Source organism: Mastigoproctus giganteus, chromosome 2, assembly GCF_048544385.1.
Source record: "Mastigoproctus giganteus isolate SK-2022 chromosome 2, ASM4854438v1, whole genome shotgun sequence".
Taxonomy (NCBI): domain Eukaryota; kingdom Metazoa; phylum Arthropoda; class Arachnida; order Uropygi; family Thelyphonidae; genus Mastigoproctus; species Mastigoproctus giganteus.
Window position 1 is genome coordinate 86,811,301 of NC_143576.1, and position 25,172 is coordinate 86,836,472.

At 35.3% G+C, this 25,172-nt stretch overlaps 1 protein-coding gene and 1 non-coding gene across 4 annotated transcripts in view; both read right to left on the reverse strand.

The window, feature by feature from the left end:
- The window catches only part of LOC150089391 (ARL14 effector protein), an 88,889-nt gene that overhangs the window by 28,588 nt on the left and 35,129 nt on the right, over positions 1–25,172 (reverse strand). For all 3 annotated transcript variants that reach the window (XM_090368561.1, XM_090368560.1, XM_090368562.1), the window contains exon 2: positions 3,239–3,311. In XM_090368561.1, coding sequence (XP_090224687.1) covers positions 3,239–3,311 — 73 coding nt within the window. The remainder of the gene's footprint in view (positions 1–3,238; positions 3,312–25,172) is intronic.
- Positions 19,250–19,556, reverse strand: LOC150089392 (Nuclear RNase P). The gene has a single exon (XR_016546715.1).

Below are 25,172 nucleotides of genomic sequence, written 5' to 3' on the forward strand. Positions count from 1 at the left end.
AGCAAGTTTTGAAAAAGGGTGCTGAAGAGATTTATCAGAGATTATTTGCAAAACATTCCGAAGGAGTCTTAGCGTTGAATGAAGAAACTGAAAATAAACAAACTGTTCTTTTAGAAGAAAACAAAGACTCGTCTAGTTCCGATGTTGGAGATACACTCATGTGAGAGTATGGTAGTGTAATAAAGAGATTAACTGAAGAGCCTTCAAAATATCTGAGTGAATTTGAAATCAGCAAAGAATTTAAAATTTTGGAGGCAACTAGCAGTAGAAGAGAAAAGCTAGAGAAAGTTTATAGAGCACTGCTGACCATTAAACCAACAAGTGTCCAATCTGAGAGAGTGTTTTCGATCACTGTTCTCTTTAACACAAAATAAGGTCAAGTCTATCAGGAAAAATGCTTAATATACTGTGTTTTTTAAAGGATCATTTTCAGAAAAAAGCTGAGCAATAAATAGTAAAGTAATTTCCCCAAGCTGTTTTTTTTCCACATTATTTTTATTTATTTATTATTATTATTATAGGGCTTATTATTTTTTTGTTTACTATACGAGAAGATAGTTTATTCAAAGGATTTGAATACAATTTGTAATTTTGTATAATCTCAAGCCGGTTACTTTTTTGGAGCATTTTTATTTTTTTATTTTTTTTTTACTATAAGAGGTGATAGATTTTGTTTAAAAGATTTGATTACGATTTGTACAATCTACCCAAGATAAAAAAAAAATAGCTGTGTTATAAGCTTTTAATTATTTTCCCTAAGTGAGAAAATCGGTTTTAAAACCGGTTTTAAGAGTAAACTTTGGTTAAAGCCGGTTTTGAAATTTCTCGGTTTTATGCAAGCCCTAGTATACGATAAACCATAATGCATACATACATTATAATAAAACATATTGTATAGACCATTCGATGTTTAGTACACGGTTTTAATGCTTTAAAATGGCTGCTAATGTATACAATATATAAGCAAAAGCTCAGGAATGCAAGAGACATACAACGAACAAAGTCTTGGAACAGAACTCGTTTGTAAACTGAGAGTTGCCTGTACTTAATTCTAATTGATTTGAATTTCTGGCTATACTAGCTCCTCGTCTTATACTGATGTTTTGAAATCTTATCTCATTTGTTGTGCATTTGTAGTTCTTAACTATTTCGTCTTTTCCAGACTTTAATACTGCAACCAATGCCCCATTCTTTGGCTATTTACTTTATCTTTCATCAGGATATTTAGTCACTCTCTCTCTCCTCTCTTTCTCTCTCTCTCTCATATCTAAAAGATTTTAAAATAACATTCAAATAACTGATAGTTCAACTTGTGCTTTTAAAGAAACCATCCTGTCAACCAAAGCTTCACAAACCAAAAAACAATCTTCAAACATTATGTATTGTGGGAGGCCAACATGACAGCTTAGATAAGTTCTTATTGTTGCAAAGAGTTCATTGTTGCACAATGAACGAAGTGTAATGCACAAAAATATTTAGCCTTTTATGGTAATAATAAAATGCTTTTTTCATGTAACATATAAAACAAAACTATTTAACATTTGTATCAAAATGTACCAATATTTTTAACCAGGAGTCAGCAGGCCTTTCTCACTATATGAACTAATTAAAAAATAAACAAGGTCATAAGATCGACCAATCACAGTTTTTACAAGTGTATCTCTATTTTAAATAAAATATTATTATTATTATTAGCCATATGGTGCAAGGAAGCCTGAGGCTTATGCTGCACCAGCCAAAAAAAGAAAAAAAATTCCAACATTACCCAGAGAGAGAGAGAGAGAGAGAGAGAGAGAGAGAGAGAGAGAGAGAGAGAGAGAGAGAGAGTAAAAGGGAATCACCAAGAAAGCAAGAAATAGAAGAATGATGATATCCAGCTCAGGACCCTGGGTTTGCCAAGCCCATATTCACCAGATATACTAGTTGTAGAATTATTAAAATTTTATTAATTATTAAAACACATCAGCTACATAAAAATTTGAGATAAACTTAAAAAACTAAATCAGGCAAGCAATTAATGAGATTTCTGGCATTAGTGTTGTTCAGAAAATTATATTATATTTTTATTTTAATCTATGGGCCATGACTAATAATTTTCTGAGTGATGTTTTAAATAGCAAAATTGATAAAGTCCTAAACTGAAAATAAGAAATCTATTCGAATAAATAGCTTTCACAAAAGTTCTTTCAGTAATTTTTTTCCTAATAAACAATATAGAAAAAGAATAAATGTTTGTAGGAAGTAGCATAAAAATGTGTATTTTACATGAAAAATTTTATGGTTTACTCTTGCAACCCCCCCCTGAAGTCTCAACCAGATTATAAAAGTTGGTATCCAAAACAATTTGTAAATATTAATACAAAAATTATTACAAAATTTTTTGTAAAGGTAACAACACTTCATGGGATGTAACAAAGAAAATAAAACAGCTCTGGATCCTCAGTACATTAAAGTACTAGCCATATGATGCAACCCAGGCCTCAAAATAAACAGGAATTGAGAGGAAGATACCATCCCCTCTGTATAAGCTATTGGTGGTTGGTGGCAATGTTCATATGGGAGATCATATACATTATTTGGCATGGAGCCTCCATCATCAATCTGGAGGGCTCTGTCACTAAGAGGAAGTATAAGTGAACATTCTTGTGGACTTGGTTTATTCCATAATTCTTAAACCTAGATTGTTATGTATTGTTCCAAAATGATAATACTGTAATTTCCCATGGGATGTAAATTGTGCAGGAATGATATGCAAAGCACTCGAGCAATATGCAGCATATGCCATAGTCTTCACAGTTGCCAGACATCAGTCACATTAATAATCTGTAATCACCTGGAGTGAGGTAGCCTAGATGATAAGCCTAAGCAATTTATGAATCTAACAGGTTGAGACATCATTTTCAAATAGAAATGAAATAGAAATATTGGAGACAGCTGTACATACCTAGTCAAATTCAGGTTATGCAGGATTGCTGCTTTCATTGCCACTAAAAATGAACTTATGTAATATTGGGTACATTTTATAATATTTTGATCTGGGAGTGCATATAAGAATTTCCATCTTAAAGAAAAAAAGATGGAATAATAAGAAAAGTGCAACCTAATAAGATAAATGTAATTTAGTGAAAGATAACAACAAAAAGAGAAAGAAATGTAAGCTTCACCAAATGCCAGACAAAATCTATATCAATTAAGTTATAAAAATTAAATAACATCTCTCATGATTTAACATACTCACAAGACTCTCCTGGACTGAATCTGAGGCAGACACAAGTCCTTCTTCAGAATTTGACAGAGTACGAGGCCTACCACTAGAATAACAACAATTTTTTTTTTTTTTTTAAATAATAATAATAATAAATAAATACATCAACATTACTGATATGAAGTGAGAGAGAGAGAGAGATTACATACTCTCCTGTCTGGAAATACGTATGCATATAGCAGTGATACATTGCATTATTCATAGCGGCACCAGTGCTGCTATGAATAATGCAATGTATCATCACAAACATATGGCCCTCAGTAGTAAACAGACAGTGGAGGGAAGGGTTTCAAATATGCGAAAAATCTAACCCTTGTACAGCCCAAGCATTGTCAACCAGGGCAAATTTATAACACTATATTTATGTATAATCAGCAGTACATGGCAGAACTTAAAGGAGATATCATAAATTTTATAATATATCAAATAAAATTCAGAAATTATATGAAGCTCTACAATTATTGCTAGGAAGCAAATTGCATATTCTTGTGCAAAGGCAATAACATTAAAATATTTATTATACAGGTAGTTCCCGCTTTTACGAGTTAATTCGTTCCTAGCGCATGCGCGTAAAGCAGGAATTTATTTCGCATAGACTTAATGTTAAAAACAGGGGTTACGTTCTCAACAATGAAATTAGTTAGCTAATTAGTTTATGCTTAAACAATGATTGATTTATCCAAAGAAATGAAAACATAGTCTGTAAAATAAAGCAAATTATAAAAATAAAGATATTATTTATGACTTACAAATGTTAAAGAACATTTATTCTTCATCATCATCGACTAAATGCACATCCGTTGATCACTTATTGTCGGCTCGGCATTCGTTGTTGGAAGGGAAGCACAAGGAATCTTCTTGAAATGCGTCAAGAGGCATTTGTTTCCAAAACAATCTTCTCTTTTATTTATAAATTTCACAATAGCATGCATAAGCAAGTTTTAAATCTGTAGCAACTTTCCTGGTACGCTCCAAATTTGAATATTGTGACACGAAAATCTCAATTGCTTTTTCTGTGTGTTGAAAAGCTTCATCTAGCCCAGTGGTTTTCAACCAGGCTGCTGCAGCACCTTAGGGTGCCACAACAACATTCAAGGGGTGCCATGTAATTTGGGTTATTTAAACTTTTTTTTTTTTTTTAAATTTATATGTTTATTTCATTATAAAAAGGTGTACGGCATCCATTGTGTGCTATCCTTTTAACTTTGTGGTGATCTATAATTAGTATCTCTATATAAAGAATAAAATTATTGTATAAGTATACAGGAATACCTTGCACAGTGCAGCTTCAATCAGTACAGGATTCACTATAGTGCGGTTTACAATCTCCTACTGAGATTGATTATCAATTAATTTTGTTCTTATTCTACCTCATTACTATTTGTATTTATTATTTTTCTAACTAATCATGCATAATTATTTCTAATATAAAAAAATCCTTATGATACCCATGTATCATTATTTTTCCCATTGAAACTATTCTCCATTTAGTGCTGATTTAGTGCTCAGTCAGTGCAGTAGTTTTTTTCCAATGCATTAACCACACTGTGCAAGGTATTCCTGTATATAATTTGTATTATGAATTGTAATTTTGTTTATAACTGTATTATTATAATAACTATCATATAACATGAAGTGAAAGAATTTGAAAAACCTAGTACAAAAATGAACTGGGACTGTGGAAGCAAACAATATATAAATAAATAAATAACACTGTATTCAGATATGGGAGGGCAATTTTAGCAAGAGGTCAAATCAAGGGATGGCAAATATGCAAAATCTGAATACAGTAAATGAAAAGATGATATATAGCCAGGAATTTCATGTATCAGGCACCGTGTTACCAAACTTGTTTATAGTATTAGAAAAAGGGTGGGAGCAAATATGCGGCCTTTATTGTAATACTAACAGACAAGGTAGTCCCTACACAGTGTAAAAATTAAGTTAATAATGTAATTTTTTAAATTTAATACAAATTTACAAATGTGTAATGTGAAATATAATACAAATGTTTGTACTATGCAGAAGGGATAAAAAGTAATTAAATTAACATGGTTAAAAAATGTAAAAATTCAAATATACAGCAGAGAAATTTGATCAAAAAGTGTGGACAAGCAAATGGTATAGAGAATGGTAAAATTCTTGGGGAATGGGAGAAAAAGATGGTCAAAAGAAGGCGAAAATAGCAATAGGATGCAGAATAGTCGGAGCATTCTTATCACCCTCATATTACACTAATAGTTTATGAGCGGGGAAAAAAATAGAAAAAGACAGTATAAAGATAAAAAGTGCAGAAAAAAGTCATTAAAAATACTGAACTTACTGGGTGTGTAAGGCTCAACCTTATAGAAAGGGTTCTGGTATAGGCAAGCGTTAGTAAAAATAGGTGTTAATACCATAGACTTGTAGAGAAGAAGGGAAATCAAAACCAATACTAAAAGTGGGTGTTACCCAGAGTCATTAAGTCAAGCGGAGGAGAGACATACACAGCCAAGATGCAAAAGAAGAAACAATTACAAGTCACTGAGTTATATAGATTTAGAGATACAGATAGTAATGACCTCTATTGTAGAAAAAAAAAAGTGGGAAAGATGGCCTAAAAACACGGTACAAACATTTGTATTATATTTCACATTACACTTTTGTAAATTTGTATTAAATTTAAAAAATTACATTATTAACTTAATTTTTACACTGCGTAGGGACTACTTTGTCTGTTAGTATTACGATAAAGGCTGCATATTTGCCCCCACCCTTTTTCTAATACTATACACAAGTTCGGTAACGCAATGTTCATACATGGTCAGGAGTAGTCCCCTGTTGAAATTCCTGGCTATGTATCATCTTTTCATTTACTGTATTCAGATTTTGCATATTTGCCATCCCTTGATTCGACCTCTTGCTAAAATTGCCCTCCCATATCTGAATACAATTATTTATTTGTTATTTATTATTTATTTGTATAAAATTATTTTTGTATATTGTTTGCTTCCTCAGTCCCAGTTAATTTTTGTACTATGTTTTTCAAATACTTCACTTCCAGTTTCTATTATCCCTTAAATTTCTCTTAGTTTGTGTATTTTTCATTTCCATTTTCACAGACACTTTATGTTACAAACCACACATTATTTATATCCTTTTGCTTCCTTTACTGCTGTGCTGCACGTTTTGGAGTATTAGACATATAACTTTTGTTATTTTCCTTTTTCTACTTCTTAACAGTTTAATATTACTACCACACACACACACACACACACACACACACACACACACACACACACACACACACACACACACACACACACACACACACACACACACAGAGAGAGAGAGAGAGAGAGAGAGAGAGAGAATCGGATCTAACAGGCAGAAAATTGAGTAGGGGTGGCAGAAAATAAAATAAATTACTTAAGGGTGCTGTTATTAAAAAAAGGTCGGAAACCACTGGTCTAGCCCATTGAGAGTGAAGGAACAAACAGAAGTTTCAGCTGTCAAATTTTCTTCCTCAGCTTCTTCACATTTGCCATTTCAAAGGGGTCTTCATTTGTGAGCTCTCCACTGTGTGCTTGAAGCAGATCACTGACATCAGTTATAGAAACGCCAAGCTGCAATTGGTTATCAATAGTAACGAATTTCATTTTGTATAACTCTGCTGGTTCTTGAAATCCTACAAAATTATCAATAAACTGAGGACGCAGTTTATTCCAAACACCCTTCATGTTCTTATCTGTATTTTTTTCCCAGGCTCGTTGTATTATTTTAATTGCATCTAAAATATGGAATTCTTTAAGAGTTGGACCTCTCTCTCTCTCTCTCTCCTTATCCGTTGCATTAATTAGCATATCAAATGTCTCCCGAAGATGCACTTTAAACGTTGAAATAACACTCTGGTCTATTGGCTGCAAAAGTGGCGTCGTATTTGGTGGCAAAAAAAATTATTTTAACATTAGGGTGGTGATGTTGCAGAAATGGTGGGTGGCCAGGTGCATTATCTAAACTCAGAATCACCCAAAAAGGAATATTTTTATCTTCCCAATATTGTTTTAATTCAGGCACAAAGTGATGCAAAAACCAATCTTGGAATAAAGGAATGAAGAGAAAATTCTAAAAATTCATTTCTGTTTTTTATATGATGGAAGATTTCATTGAAGGGAAAACACATTTCATAATAACGTAAAAACCCACACAATTCCAGCTATCGGTATTTTCGCAAATGCAATACCACTGAGTTTACTATCTGATTATAGTTCATTGCACTAACAGAAAAGCCCAATAAACCAAAAAGTGCAAATTGTTTTTACTGTTTTATGGTCGTGACTTCCAGAAATGTTTTAGAAAAATATAACAAAGGCATTCAAAATTGATTCTCATAACAGAACATATGATAACGATGAAAGGGTAGTGCATTTTAATACTTTGAATTGGTAACTAATACAATTTCCAGTATAAAAATGACCTTTTAGAGAGATAAAAAGCTTAGTTATATATCGAAAATTTCAACTTCTGAGATCTTGGAATAACCAAGACACAATGCATTATTAGGCTCACATTACAATATTTTCACAATACAATGGTGACTCTGGAATGGATTAATATCGTAAAGCAGGGGTACACTGCATTGTTTAGCTATGAGCATGGTTTTATATGCGGTATTAATGAATGTTTAACGTTCATTTTTGGAATTAATGTTCATATTTTTGATTTTGTTGATACTTGAAAAAAAAATAAAAATCTCGTAAACCCGGGAACTCGTAAAGCAAAAACTCAAAGCAAGAACTGTCAGTATTTATAATTCCTTATATAGCATATTTATAAAAATATTTAGTATATTTATAAAAAAGAACTCAGAAATTTGCAATTTCTGAGGTTTGCTAGTGCAGCCTATGGTCCTCAAGAGTTGCCGGTGTAATAAGAATCTCTTCAAGTTGGTGGTGTAACCAGCATTTAAAGCTAGGTTGTTGTTGCCCTTGAACATACCTAAACCTGACCTGTATTATTCATATACAAATACAATAATTTAAGGGATTTTGAAAGTGACGTGATCATGATATCAATGACAGTACAGATGGTGGGCTGTTCGTTCAATTTGTTGCAGCAATCAGAATGTGAAAGAAAAAACAGGTCACTCGTAGAAGGCTGGAGATGGGAAAAGAAGACTATAAGAGAGTGAATGTGGAAAACCTCAAGTAATTCTAGAACGTCTTCAGTAGTCATATCATCAAAACCTTCCCGTCCTTAGCAAGTTCTACTATTGCATGAATTTCATTTTCTGCCAGTTCCAACCATATTTCCTGAATGAACTGACTCTGGCCATACATTTTTCCAACGTGCATTTAAAGTTGATAGTTTTACTTCTTTGAGCAATAAAGCTATGATTCCGATACAGTTCACAATTGAAAAATGTTTCCATGCCTCCATCACTTCAATAGATTCGGAATCAATTTTTTCCAAAATCCATTGTAACAATTTTCTGATGTAATGAGTTTTGAAGGTAGATATAAATATTATGCCTTGACGTAATGGCCGAATTAAAGAAGTTGTAACAGGTGGTAGGAACATTACTTCAACATTTGGATGACTTAAATCTTTTGGATGGCCTGACACATTATCCAATAGTAACAGAACTTTGAAATTTAGATTTTCAACAAGCACAAGTTCAATAGCACAGAACATAACAATGGGATTTCCCAACAAAATAAAATATGGGGATTTCCCAATAATTTTTTTTTGCACAATGACTAGGGAGTCAACAGAGGGGATTCACAAAAAAGAATGGAAATGTTGAAAAATTACATCCAACATAATAGCAGGGTTTTCCCTGCACAAAAGCTCAAAAATACTAATGTTATGCAAAGTTTGTCACAATTCGCTAACCACGTTAGAGCGAAACTGTGTTGTAGAAGTACCATGTCATGCGAGGATTGTCGCAATTTATCAATCGTGTTAGGGTGAAACCATGTTGTAGAATACCATGTTATATGGGGATTGCCTGTATAACCCATTCAAAAACCACATAATGAGCACCACCTTCTCTCACAGACACCACATCCCTGGAAGTTTGTGTCCATCAACCACAGTTTGTGAGACAATGGACTAATGCATGAATATTCGGGTCAGTAAAGTTGTCAATCATAATCCAAAAGCTCCTGAAGGTTGAGGATGTTTGGCATATTCTCATTCCATGTCCACTATCCAATTATCTGTATAACAGACTGTGGTACACATGTGGTGGGGGGAAAAAACGTGGTATAATGTCTTGTTATATCAAAATAAGAATTAAAAATATAATTAACTGATTTATCCATGAGTAAAAATCTCAAAACATTTCAGATATCTTAATAATTCCATGGAACTTGACACAATGTCAATGACTTTGTCATGTTCCCTTCTAGCATAATTAGTCTCATCAATTCAATAAGGTGAGTTTACACTCTGATTTTTTGTCAAGAACAACTGTTGTATACATGTATCCAATAAAAATCTGGAGCAATACTGTCCGGAGCAAATCCAGACAGTTATGTTATTATTATGTTATTATTTTGGCTTTTAGGAGCATTAGCAACTAAGGCCATATTGCTCCGGGAATATGCTGTGGTCATTCCCTGACCTTTCCGCATCCTCTGTATTTGGTGGCGACGGGCTCGAACCCCGGTCTAATCAAGAAGCGCGTGCTACGCACTGCTGCTCCTTCCCACCTGGCTACGGAGGTGCCAATCCGGACAGTATGGCCTTCACATGTTGAAGGCCATACTGTCCAACTGATTTATTTGTGTCCCACAGTGTATATGAGCATGTCCAAGGTAGATGATGTTCTTTGACTACTGCAGGGCTATTCAATTAGTGTATTGAGTAGGCAACTTTTTGATGCAGTTCAAAGATCTGGTGAGACTATAGAATTTTATATTTTTTAATTTAAATATTAAAAAGTATTTATTTATTTATTTATGCATTTAATAATATATGTAGACTAGTTTCATAGATTGAGTTAGAAAACAAAACTTAATGCAAAAAAGAAATTTGGTTACATTTAAAAAATTAAATACATAAAGATGAGAAATTTTTTGCTAATTAATATAAAATTATAATAATTTTTTCTCACACTGTAAAATTTTCTCAAGCTGGCCATGGGTCAGTAGAAGGTATTGTGTGGCTGCTAACAGAACATAGGGTTGTTGTTGTAAGGTTTTAGGTGCATCAGCAACTTAGACCATGTTGTGCCATGTGCACTGTGTGTAAACAAACATATCTTCAAGAGCCAGTCTACACGTTGTGCAGGCTGTAAAACCCAGAATAACTCATAAGGGAAGCCTACTCCCTCCACCTGAGATCAGTTAACTATAGCTCCAGTTGAAGAAACCTTTAGAAATTCCTCCAGTCTATGATGGGACTCAAACTGAGACCTATCCAAACAAGTCATCAAATGCAGACATGTTGGGATATCAGAAACATGGTATCATTCAAGATATAAGCGATGCAGAATTTTAATATGGAGAGTACAATGTGTACAGAAAGGACAGACAAGATAGAGGGGGCGGGTTTACGCTCTTAGTTAGGAGAAACAAAATCTAAGGCAGTGCATCCAGTCGACATGGGGTGGCCAGTGCAATGTTGACTTAGTCTGGTGTGACATAAGCAGTGGGAAAGAAAAAATGAGTGGGAGTGTGTTATAGGCCTAATGAATCTGATGAGTACAACAACTGTACAGAGAAATAGTGGGCCAGTAAATCGGAATGTCTTATAATGGGGAGATTTGAACTTTCCAGATATTGACTGGAACTCATGGATTAGTCATTCGCACACTAGCGAGACTTCTGTTGATTTATTGGATGACTGTTTTCTACAGCAGCATGTTAGAGAGGCAATAAGAAAGTAATACACTTGATCTGATTACACCACTCTGCATAGTTTTCAGTGTTTCAAAACTAAAAGCTGTTTATAACTCTTTTTATACTGATTTAAGAAATGTTATTCGTTTTTTTGTTATCATGTACCATTTTGTAACAAATCACTTAAGTTGATGTCAGAAGTTGTATTATTAAATGTATTAAGTTAAGAGTAAATAGTGGAAATTTATAAACTAAATCTTCACATGTTGACAACACTGCCTACAGTCCTTTGTTTCTTGACTTTGAGAGCTCTATGTAGCAGTGTTTATCAATGTGAGCTCTGTTTATTTTTGAGGTTGTGTCAAACTTGTGCTTAAAAATGAGTAAAATGTCTTCATGCAAGACATTTTACTCATTTTTGCTCAATTTTACTCAATTTGAACTTATTTTGTTATATTTGTGGAAGTTATCCACAAAGTTTGCTGAACCTGTGCTGCAGCATTGAGATTGTGGAAAAATGGTAAAAAAGAAGGCTAATGTCATTTGCAAATCCCATTATTTAACAGGAGCTTATAAACCACTATGATGATGGTTACTTCTGCTTAGTTAATGTAGAGTGATACAATGCAAAGAGAAAGAAGAGCAGTGTGTATCTAAAATTCTATCTACCATTAGACCAGTCCCACATGGAGAAAAGCTGCTGATTCCATCCATATCTTCCACTTATATTGGAGAATGTGGCAGCAGAGTGCTGAGAGTAAAGCTTTTGAAGATAAAACTGAAGTCAATATGCCTGGAGATATTGAGTCCTCAACCATTTTAACGGCATGAACCCAATGAGCTGGTAAAAGATTTAAATTTACCAAAGTATCTGCAGAACTCCTTGATTCTAGACTTAAGTCAAAAAATATTCTAGCACATGGGACATTTTTATCATGGTACAGACAGAGAATGAGAAATAGTCCCTTACTTTTGAATCCAGGCAACAAACTGCCCCTGTTTGGAGCAGGTTGTTGCCTGGATCATAGTTCATAAACCAATGATAGACTGCAAAACTGTTCTCCTTCAACCTTTGAACATCAAAATTGGTTTTGATGAAACAGTTTGCAAAAGGTTTACCTCAGAAAGGTCCCTGCTTCAACTAATTTGTACTAAATTCCATCAATCACCCAAGAGAAACTAAAAGAAGTATTTTTGTTGGACCTCAAATTTGCAAACTGATGAGGGACCAAGATTTTGAGGGAAGTACGAATAAAAGAGAAAACAGATATGGATAAACTTCAGGTCTGTTAAGAACTTAGGGAACAGCAAGGGTCCAGACTACAAGAATATAGTTAAAAATATGTTGGCAAACTTTAAGAAGCTAGGCTGCAACATGAGTTTCAAGGTACAGTTTTTACACCACCACATTGACCACTTCACAGAAAACCCAGGAAGCGTTAGTGAAGAACAGGCTGGGAGATATCACCAGAACATTAAAGATATGGAGATGAGGTACCAGAGGAGGTGGAATGACAACATGATGGATGACTAATGCTGGATGCTGAAGAGGGACTATAAAGTAGAGGAGCTGAAAGAAAATCAAAGAAAAGAAAATTTGACCATCTTATATCAGTTTTTAAAATGAGAGGTGAATGTTTAGTGGACTCTTTACCACACTGCCCTTTTTAATAGACTTTTTGACATGTATTTAAATATAGAAGTCTAGTAAAAGTAGCATTTTGTTATAATTTCAGTGAACGAATTTTGCCAAAATTAATAAAAATATGTAAAAAATTTTTTTTTCAAGATTTTTGAAGAAACCTTATGTGATAAAAACTAACGGATGTCATTTTCGACATTAACATTAGAAAATGATTCAGAAACAACTTTTTCTGAGAAACATCAGTGATTTTTTTCAAAACAGAGTAGTGTTAGCAGCAATGATTCAAGCATTAAGAATCAACAGGTAGCAGTGATCACAGTGTATTGATTAGGCTTTACATAAGGATGTAACTACCATCAAGGGTAAAGGCAAGGGGTTTTGCTTTTACAGGAACTCCCCAACTTACGTAAGGGTTGCATTCCGTGGAATGCTATGTAAGTCGGAATTTCCCCCATGCTTGTGCAGCACTCGCAACTCTGCTCGCTTGAATTGATTGAAAAACAGAAATGGTTGACGAACATGTAAATAGAATTATTTATTGTATTTATTCAAATTTTTTTCTCATGCGCAGGAAAAATTACAAAAGCATGCAATTTAAAAAAATTTCAAAATTATAAAATTACAAAAAAGACACCTCTCGAGCATCGTCGCTGGAAATGACGTCTTCACCGATAAGTACGCAGCTGCAAAGGTTGAGGGCTGGGGAGATTTAGAAGGGATCGGCCGCTCAACCTTAAGAAAAAACATTAACGGATGACTGGACAGTGGAATTTTTCTTTTCATCGTCGATTTATTTGTATCATGCAAGCATATTATTCACCTGTCTGTTAACTTTTAAGAATCGTTCGCTGTCAGGATCCATTTTCTCAAACCTCGCCATTGCCGATGCAATTTCACGAAATGCCATTGCCATCTCTCTGGTGATGAAGCATCTCAGTTCCTCATTTGGTTCATCTTGAGCTTCATCAGCATTTTCTTCTTTCACTATTGCTGCCTGCAAGTCAATAAGTTCTTCGTTAGAAAATTAATTCTCTTCTTCCTCTATTAACTCCCTGGCATCAACATCCAACTGAAGTAGCTCTGCAAACTTTACAATTCTATCTGTAACCTCTTCATATGATTCATCTTTTTCAAATCCTTCGAAGCCTTTTACATGCCATGGGCATATTTTCTTCCATGTGCCATTTAAACAACTTTTTAGTAATTTCTGCCCGGGCCTTATTAATGGTGAAGATGGCTTGGTAAATATCGTAAGATTTTCAAAAGTCTCTTAATGTAAAATTTTTCTCACTGTCTACTGCAGACAATGCCTGAGCAAATCTTGTGCATAAATAGTATGCATTTAAATTCGAAATAACACCCTAATCCATAGGTTGGATGAGTGATGTCGTGTTTGGTGGTAGAAATATGACTCTCACTTTCGAATTGAAATCATCTAGATGCGTAGGATGTCCAGGAGCATTATCTAATAGAAGCAAAATCTCGAAAAGAACATCGTAGTTGTCTTTACGATATTTTTCAACCTTGGAAATGAAGCAGCATTTAAAGCAATCCTCAAAAAGAAATACTGTTATCCATGCTCTCTGGTTTGATCGGAAATGCATGGGTAGTGTGGCTTTATTGATGCCCTTAAATGCGAGGATTTCCAGAACGGCACACAGGCAGTGGTATTAATCTATAATCTCCCGCTGCATTAGCCCCAAGCAAGAGCGTGGCCCTATCTTTTGAAGCCTTGAAACCTGGCATTGTCATTGCTCTTTGGCAATGTATGTTCGATCCGGTATTTTTTTTCCAATACAGAGCAGTCTCGTCAACATTAAAAATTTGCTGCATTGAATAGCCGCATTCATAAATAATTTTTTCCAACACGTGAAAAAACTTCTCTGCAGCTGCAGAATCGGCACTGGCGACTTCACCACTTACTTTAATGTTGTGGAAATCAGCGCGATGCTTGAACCTATTAAACCACCCATTGCTTCCCACGAACTTGGGTTGAGATTCGCCGTACTTATCCTTAATATCTTTATAAATACTTGTTGCTTTAGCTTGAACGGTCATTAGACTCAGGGGCACTTGCTCCTGAATCTGATTTTCTATCTATATATATATATATATATATATTTTTTTTTGGTTTTTAGGAGCATTAGCAACTAAGGCCAGGGGATATTCGGTGGTCATTCCCTGACCTTTCCGCATCCACCGTATTTGGTGGATCACGGGTTCGAACCCCCGTGATCCACTGGTGCTCCTGCCCACCTAGCTACGGAGGCACCCCATCCATATTATTAACAGCTTTTCCATCTTCGATATAGCACCTGAACGCTGTTTTGTGATCACTGTTGATGTTAAGTGCATCGATTCTTTGACATGTTCTTTTATACGCGCACTGTCCTTTAAAATAGTATTCACTGTTGAAGCAGCGAGACCTAATTCCCTTGCAATATATGACAAACTTTGCCCTGCTTCGTACTTCTTGATCATTTTCGTCTTCGTTTCTAAATCAATTTTGTTTCGTTTACTAGAACTGCCAACATTTGCACTTTCCATTGTATTCTTTCCCTTCATCATTGTAATACATAAATAGGAATGAAGAGAAGTTTCTGAAAATTTGTTTTTTATATGATTGAAGGTTTCAGTGAAGGGAACACATTTCACCATAACAGTGCAAAAACCCACACAATTTCAGTTATCAGTGTTATTACATATGCAATAAGATCGAGTTTACTACCTGTTTATAGTTAGATGCACTAACAGAAAAGCCCAATAAACCGGAAAATGCAAATTGTCTTTATTGTTTTATGGTCATGACCTCCAGAAACGTGCTTTAGAAAAATATCACAAAGGCGTTTAAAACTGATTCTTATAACGGGAACATAAGATAACGATAAAAGGGTAGTGCAATTTCCATTATAAATATGACTTTTCAAGCCCAATAAACTGGAAAATGCAAATTGTCTTTATTGTTTTATGGTCATGACCTCCAGAAACGTGCTTTAGAAAAATATCACAAAGGCGTTTATAACTGATTCTTATAACGGGAACATAAGATAACGATAAAAGGGTAGTGCAATTTCCATTATAAATATGACTTTTCGAGAGATAACTAGCCTAGTAATATAGCGAAATGTTTAAACTTCCAAGGACTTGGAACAAATTACAAAAAAAAAAACAAAAAAAAAAAACACACGCACAAACAATGTGTTATTGGGTTCATTTACGATATTTTCACGATACCTCAATTTATTCCTACAGGACACAAAATACGTTTTCACAAATTTTTTAAGTTTGCACTGACAGGCAAAAACTTACATAAAGTCGAATTTCTGTAAGTTGAGTATTACATAAGTCAGGGAGTTCCTGTATATAAGTGATTACAGTGGTCTCAGATAGTTTTTAAATTCTATAATAGAAACAGAACCAACTGATGATGATGGCATCAAGAAATTCTAAATGGAAAGTATTCAAAACTTAGACCTAAATGGATGTCACATGAACTGATGAGACTCCTGGCAAAGAATAAAAATGCATGGGATGCATATAAATTATCAGATGACAGAAGCTTGTGGTAGATATACGGCTTGCAAACCGGTTTTATAAACCGGTTAAATCCAGTTTTCATATTGAGTTGTTAAAACCAAAACCGAGTTTCTAAAACCGGATTCAAATATTTATATTTATTACTCTTAATGTCTAAGATGAAATCAAATGTATGGAATTATTTTGCTCAAAAAAGCAAAGATGAAGCACAATGTTCGAAACGTCAAAAGATAATAAAGTCATCTGGAGGATCTACATCATCTTTGATGTTGCATTTAAAGAAAATGCATCAGATTGACATTAAACAAGATAACAGTGAACCTCCCGTAAAAATGGTAAGAACAGAAAACCTTATCGTTAAAAAATCTATGGAAGAAGAGATTTTAAAATTAGCTGCTTTAGATGGATTTTCTTTTAATTCAATTGCCAAGACTGAGTTTATACAATCAAACCTTCACCTTCAGAGAAATAAATAATAAATTACCACCAGCCTCAGTGAATGGAGTTAAAAATGTGGTTCTGAATTATTATAAAACTAAGAAAGAAGAACTCATTCAGCATTTCAAAAATTCATTGGTTTTGGGTGCATGGTATTCATTGACTCTAGACGAATATACGTCTATACAAAATAAAAGGTATATGAATATAAATGTGCATTCAAAAGACAATCATTGGTCGTTAGGTCTTATTGAGATTAATGGTTCACTTGATAGCAGAACTGAGCAAATTGTGAATGGGCACTTGAAGAAATTTTGTTTGAACTTGGATGAGGATATTGTTGCCTGCACCACCGATGGAGCAGCAATGATGTATAGCCCATTGTATACATCTGTCAGTTATAGATGTACTTTATGAAAAAGCAATCAATTATGGTGCCACAGTCTCTGAGTCTCCCAAAGACAATGAAGAAAATGAAAATAAGAAAGTAGTGATGTTGAAGAAAGACAGAAAGGCATGTTTTATCAAACCGACTTTACCGATGAGCTCATTTATTTCTTCAATCCAATGGCCAATATTGCACAAACTATTAACAAAGTCAGAAAAATTTGCAAGCTTTTTCGAAAATCGCCTACCAAAAATGACATATTACAAAATTTTGTTAAAGCAAAATTTAATGGGAAAGAATATAAACTTATATTAGATTGCAAGACTAGATGGGATAGCACATTCTATATGATTGAGAGATTTTTGAAATTGAAAAATTGCATTCCAAATGCTCCATGTGCAGTACTGTCAACTGAAGCTGTGTCTGACGATGACTGGAAAACACTTAAATTGCTATGTGAAACTTTGCGACCAGTTGAAATGATTCTGAAGGCTATAACCTCAGAAGATACAGACTTACTTAAAGCAGAGTCTTCGATAGAATTTCTGCTTGCTAAGCTTGATACAGCAGAAAACCCATTTGCTTTAAAGTTTCACCAAAGCCTTTTGCAGCGTTACAATGCAAGACGAAATTGCCAAACTGTGGCTTTGCTGAGCTATCTAAACAACCCCAAAAAGTTTAGGAAAGAAGATTCAGGTTCAAGAACTTTTGATTTTCCAAGTAAGCAAGTTTTGAAAAAGGGTGCCGAAGAGATTTATCAAAGATTATTTGCAAAACATTCCGAAGGAGTCTTAGCGTTGAATGAAGAAACTGAAAATAAACAAACTGTTCTTTTAGAAGAAAACAAAGACTCGTCTAGTTCCGATGTTGGAGATACACTCATGTGAGAGTATGGTAGTGTAATAAAGAGATTAACTGAAGAGCCTTCAAAATATCTGAGTGAATTGGAAATCAGCAAAGAATTTAAAATTTTGGAGGCAACTAGCAGTAGAAGTGAAAAGCTAGAGAAAGTTTATAGAGCACTGCTGACCATTAAACCAACAAGTGTCCAATCTGAGAGAGTGTTTTCGATCACTGGTCTCTTTAACACAAAAAAAAGGTCAAGTCTATCACGAAAAATGCTTAATATACTGTGATTTTTAAAGGATCGTTTTTCAGAAAAAAGCTGAGTAATAAATAGTAAAGTAATTTCCCCAAGCTGTTTTTTTTCCACATTATTTTTATTTATTTATTATTATTATAGGGTTTATTATTTTTTTGTTTACTATACAAGAAGATACAAATTGTATTCAAATCCTTTGAATAAAAACTAATTTTGTATAATCTCAAGCTGGTTACTTTTTTGGAGCATTTTAATTTTTTTAACTATAAGAGGTGATAGATTTTGTTTAAAAGATTTGATTACGATTTGTACAATCTACCCAAGTTAAATAAATACCTGTGTTATAAGCTTTTAATTATTTTCCCTAAGTCTGAGAAAATCGGTTTTAAGAGTAAACTTCGGTTAAACTCGGTTTTGAAATTTCTCGGTTTTATGCAAGCCCTAGATAGATATAAACTAGTCTGTAATCAAGTCACAAAAGAAGTTAGGCAAGCTAATGCCGATTATGAAAATTCTTTAGAAAAGAATGCAAAGAAAAACAGCAAAGACTTCTTTACTTATGTGAACACTAGAAGGAAGGTAATGAATCATATTGGTCTGCTTAGCATTAGCATATGATGAAAGAAAGAAAGCTTATACAGCAACAGCCAAAAAAAAAAGAACCCTTCCCATTTCACCCATCCATTCATTCATTCCAAAAATTTATCTAGTCCTTCCTTGAATTTATTTAAGCTATCAACCCCACATAGACTGGAATTTGTTCCAGAAATCAACTACCCGCTCGCTAAAGGCAAATTATTATTATTAGCTATATGGTGCAAGGAAGCCTTAGGCTTATGCTGCACCAGCCAAAAAAAAAAAAAAAAAAATTCCTGAGCCACCCTGAGAGAGAGAGAGAGAGAGAGAGAGAGAGAGAGAGAGAGAGAGAGAGAGAGAGAGAGAAAAGGGAATCACCAAGAAAGAGAATGATGATATCCAGCTCAGGACCCTGGGTGTGCCATGCCCATACTCACCAGATGTGAGCCCCTGGGGTTAAAATAATGGATGCGGTGATGGAGTAGTAGTCTGAATTGAGTTATGACACATTACGCATGTCACTTTGCATATCGTGCTTCGATTGCCGGCCATGAGCCTTCCCAACTCTGCTGAAGGAACGTAGCATCTACCGATGCCACCAGATGGCAGTAGCGGTACCACATGCCAATAATTCCTCAACAGGCGAATTTCTCGTGACTCACCTCCCCGTTAAGAGAGGACCCTGCTAGAGTCTACAAACGGCCTTTCTCTCAGACCTTCCCAAGGAAAGCGGAGTAATCAATACTCAGTAAGTAATCCCTAATGCGAACATCACCACCACATCCAACTTCCGCACATCTATTCTATAACTATCTTTCCTCAATTTGAATTTATGTCACCTTCGTAATTTGAGCAAGAGGAAGAATCCCATCAGCAATGAACTTGTCAATCAGATCACATTGCTGCACGTGCCTAGTCTCCAGAAGCTGCAATTTGCAGAACTAAGCCTTTCATTCTAGCAACTCTACATCCTTCCTAAAATAAGGTCTCCAAACCTGTACACAGTACTCAAGGTGTGGCCTGATCACTGCCTTATACAAAGGATAATCACCTCCTTTAGCCTACTAGCAAAATTCCTCAATATCATTGACAAGAACCTATGATCTGCTCTGGCGCTGTCTGCACTGCTCAGAAAACTTCATATCTGACTGCACAAATATCCCCAGGTCCTTTTCATCCTCCACTCCACTACCCGATTGTAGTACCACCCAGTTGATACATTACTCTGGGGTTACTGCTACCCGTGTGCAGTACTTTATATTTGTCAAGGTTAAACTTCGGTTGCCATCTCTGAGCCTGTCTGCTCAACTTTTCCAGATCTTGCTGCAGTAGCGTACTATCATTACTGTCATTAACAATCCAGAAAACTTTCGTATCATCTGCAAACTTAGACATTAATCCTGATATACATTCATCAATATCATAGATAAATACCGAAAACAACAATGGGCCCACCTCCGAACACTGGGGGACTCCACCAATAACATTGCTTGGTCCATTGATTACCACTCTGTCTTCTCCCACTCAACCACCCATTATAGCAACTCACCCTTAATGCCATACTGCTCCAATCTGTACAGTAGTCTTCCATGTACAACACTTAATATCGATGGTTCAACTGCCAATGATCATGCTCAGATGGCTGACAAACTGAATAAGTGCTTTCATTCACACGCAAGGAATTATTTAGGAAAGCAGATGCCAGAAATTTATACAACTCTTAACAGGGAGCTAAATGATTTTGTAATAACTGAGAGGAAAGTGGAGGAGAAACTGTTGAAGTTAAACATAAAAAAGACAGCTAAGGTGGATGGAATCGATCCAGTTATATTAGGGGAGGCAGCTAAGGAGTAAGTAGTAGTAGTGGCATGTGATGCAAGCAAGTGTATAAGCAAGTGTATAAGCTTATGCAGCATCAACCAAAAAAAAAAAAAAAAAAAAAATTTTTTTTTCAAAACAAATCCCACTACATGTTAGTCCAGTTCCTCCTTAAATTCATTTGGCCTATCAACTTCCACAATGACAGATGGAAGTTTGTTCCAGCAATTAACCACCCGCTGGCTAAAGGTAAATTTCCACACATCTATTCTACATCTGTCTTTCTTTAATTTGAATTTATGCCTCCTTAGGTTCGTAATCTGAACAAGTGGAAGAATCCCATCAGAATTGAGCATGCTCAACCCATTCAAGGCCTTATACACTTCAATCAGATCACCTCGCAGTTGCCTAGTCTCCAACCACTGGAATTTGCAGAATTTAAGCCTCTCTTGGTAAGAGGATCCCTTCATTCCCCTCATCAATCTTGTTGCCCTTCTCTGTACATGCTCAAGTAAATCTACATCCTTCCTAAAATGAGGCCTCCAAACCTGTACGCAGTACTCAAGGCATGGCCTGACCATTGCCACGATACAGAGGGACAATCACCTCCTTTTCCCTGCTAGCAAAATTCCTATATATATCATTGACAAAACCACATGGCCTGCCCTGGCAGCCTGTCTGCAAGCAAACTGTTAGCCATAATTATAAGAGAACTTTGAATTCAGGAGAAGTTCCAGCAGACTGGAGATGTGTGAATGTATCTCCAATCCACAAAGGGGGATCAAAGGGTGATACAAGCAATTACAGACCCGTTAGCTTAATTTCTGTTCCAAGAAAAATAATGGAGTCACTGGTTAAAGAAGTAATGCAGGACCACCTAGATAGCAGAACAGTTATTATACTTCAGACACAATATGGTTTTGTGAAGGGGAAATCTTTTCTGTACATGCTCAAGTAAATCTACATCCTTCCTAAAATGAGGCCTCCAGACCTGTACGCAGTACTCAAGGCATGGCCTGACCGCCACGATACAGAGGGACAACACCTCCTTTTCCCTGCTAGCAAAATTCCTATATATCAATGACAAAACTACATGGCCTGCCCTGGCAGCATGTCTGCAAACAAACTGTTAGCCATAATTATAAGAGAACTTTGAATTCAGGAGAAATTCCAGCAGACTGGAGATTAGCAGTAGCATTAGTAGAGGCATATGATGGAAGGCATATGAGCTTATGCAGCATCAGCCAGAAAAAAAAAAAAAAAAAAAAAAACTTCCACTTCACCCCTCTGTTCATTCGAAATACCTATCCAGCTGAGCCTTAAATTTTTTAAGGCTATCAACTTCCACAATAAGGGATGGAAGTCTGTTCCACCAACCAACTACCTGCTGGCTAAAGCCAAATTTCCACATATCTATCCTACATCTGTCTTTCCTCAATTAGAATTTATGCCCTCTCAGGTGATTATTCTGAGCAAGAGACTGAATCCCATCAGCATTGAGCATGCTCAAACCATTCAAAGCTTTATACACCTCTATCAGATCACCTCACCGGTGCCTAATCTCCAGACACTGTAATTTGCAAAACTTAAACCTTTCTTCGTAAGAGCAACCCTTTGTTCCATTCACTAACCTTGTTGCCCCTCTGTGTGAATATATCCCCAATCCACAAAGGAGGATCAGAGGGTGATACAAGCAATTACAGACCTGTTAACTTAATTTCTGTTCCAGGAAAAATAATGGAGTCATTGGTTAAAGAAGTAATGCAGGACCACCTAGACAGCAGAACAGTTATTATACTTCAGACACAATATGGTTTTGTGAAGGGGAAATCTTGTCTGACCTAACTGACTGGATACCATGATGCAGTCACAAAGAAACTGGATGCAAAAAGTTATTTTGATATCGTATACTTGGATTTCAGGAAAATCTTTGATACTGTTGCACATAAAAGACTGCTGTACAAATTGGAACAGTGTGGCATTAAAGGCAAATTGCTGCAGCAAGGTGGTTATTAATGGACACTGCTCTTCTTGGAATAATATTATTATTTAGTGGAGTCCCCCAGTGTTCAGTGCTGGGCCCATTTTTTTTTATGTTTATTAATGATATTGATGAAGGCATATCAGGCTTAATGTCCAAGTTTGCAAATGACACAAAGGTTGGAAGATAGTAATGACAATTGCTACTGCAACAGGGTCTAGAAAAGTTAGGTATATGGGATGAAAAAGGACAATTGAAGTTTACCATTTACAAATGCAAAGTACTGTACACCTAATTCTGTTTTTGCACGAACTTTTTTTACACGAATTTGATTTAACACGAATTCAAAATAAATATTTCATTCTCTTTTTACACGAGTCATTTTGATTTAACACGATTTCTATGAATTTTTTTTGCCTAAATTGTAAGAATTTTTTTTTTATTTGTGGCATATTAGTATCATTTCTATATTACACGCACCAATAGATTGGATAACAGCTAGTGTGTGCGTTTTGAAACGCGTGCTTTTGCTTACCAATGTGTACGTCTAGGTATCTATGAATCATCAACGTTTTTATTGAATTTGGTGCACATTTACGGTATTCGTGCATTGTACCTTCGGAAGACATAAGCTCTATTTCAAAGTGAAAGAATCTTTAGTGAAATTTGTGCACATATAAATTTATTAATTTTGCCGATAGTCAATAAATTGTAAGTTTACAAATTTTTCATACTTTTTTTATTAATTATAACTGAGATATTTTTCGGTAGCCCTTATATAATGTCGAATAATTCGCCTATTACCAAAATGAAAAGGAAAACGATTTCTTTGAAACTTAAAATTCAAATTATAGATCGTCTTGCAACTGGACAAGTGGCTACGTCTGTAGGAAAGCATTTTGGTGTACATGAAGCTACCGTAAGAACTATTAAGAAAAATGAAGCTGCAATTAGGAAGTCGGTATGTTCTGGAACAAAAGTAAGTGTTAATTCATCATCATATACAAGAGATATTGTCAAGGAAAAAATGGAAAAGGCTCTGGTAATATGGATAGAAGATCAGTCACAAAAAAGAGTACCAGTAGATGGAAATGCCATCAAGCAAACAGCACTAAGAATTTACAGACAGATTAAAGAAAAGGAGCCAAGCATTTCATCTCAGTTAAACAGAAAGTATGAATTTTCTGCGAGTACAGGTTGGATGACAGGGTTTCTTAAAAGGAATGCTCTTCATAATATAAAAATTAAAGGCGAAACTGCATCTGCAGATGAATCGGCTGCTAAAGTATTCCCGCAGGAACTTGCAAAAATTATTGAAGATGGAGGATACACTCCTGATCAAGTGTGGAATGCAGATGAAACTGGTTTCTTCTGGAAACGAATGCAACAGAACGTATGTAGCCAAATCGCAGAAAACTGCTGGTGGTTTTAAGGTAGCTAAGGATCGCGTGACCTTATTATTTTCCTCCAACGCTTCAGAAGATCGTATGTTGAAACCACTGCTGGTAAATCGAGCCCTAAACCCACGTTCAATGAAAGGTGTAGATATCAATAAACTGCCTGTTCACTGGATGGCAAACAAGAAGGCCCTGGGTAACCACTACTATTTTTACAGAATGGTTCAACAAATGTTTCGTCCCAGAAGTCAGACTTTATATGAATTTGAAAGGTCTCGAATTTAAAGTTCTTCTGATTCTTGACAATGCACCCGGCCATCCTGTCTTGGACCACCCAAACGTACAAATTTTATTTCTGCCACCTAATACTACATCTTTGATACAACCGCTAGACCAAGGTATAATTGCGACAATTAAAACATACTACGTAAAACGAACATTCCAACATGTTTTGGACAAACTGAATGATGAAACACTAACAATCATTGATGTGTGGAAGAAATTCTCAATTATGGATTGTATCAATCAAGTTGGATTAGCGTTAACTGAATTAAAACCAGCAACTTTAAATGCGTGTTGGAAAGCGGTTTGGCCACAATGTGTAAAAAGCAAAGATCCCATCATCCCTAATACGACCGAATTTCCCAACATCATTACAATGGCACACAAAATTGGTGGAGAAGGATTCGATGATCTATCGTTTGAAGATATTGATGAATTGTTAACCAACAAAGCCCTAAGCGAAGATGAAATATTAGAGGTTGTCCTTGGGACTCCTTATCCCACAGAACGTAGTGATAATGAAGAAAATGATCCTGTTCTAAATGCAGATTTAATAAAAGAAGGTCTGGAACTGGCCAGAAAATTAGGTAATCATTTTGTCAAAAATGACCCTAATGAGGAACGCGCTGGGAAGTTTCAACGTGAACTGAAGTTGTTGACAGCCTCTTACAGAGAATTATATAACGGCGTAACCAAAACACGAACACAACGATTAATAACTGAATTCGTTCGTAAAACCGGTGAAACATCAGCACCAGAGGAGACTCGTGCTGATTTTGCTCAAGAGATCACAGAAAGAATTTCATTAATAGAGGAAGAAGACGATGTCCACAACATTTCTAGTGATGGCAGTGATATTCCAGTCGTACGCAAACATATGCGCCTTTTATTATCAGAAAGTGAAAATGAATAAAATC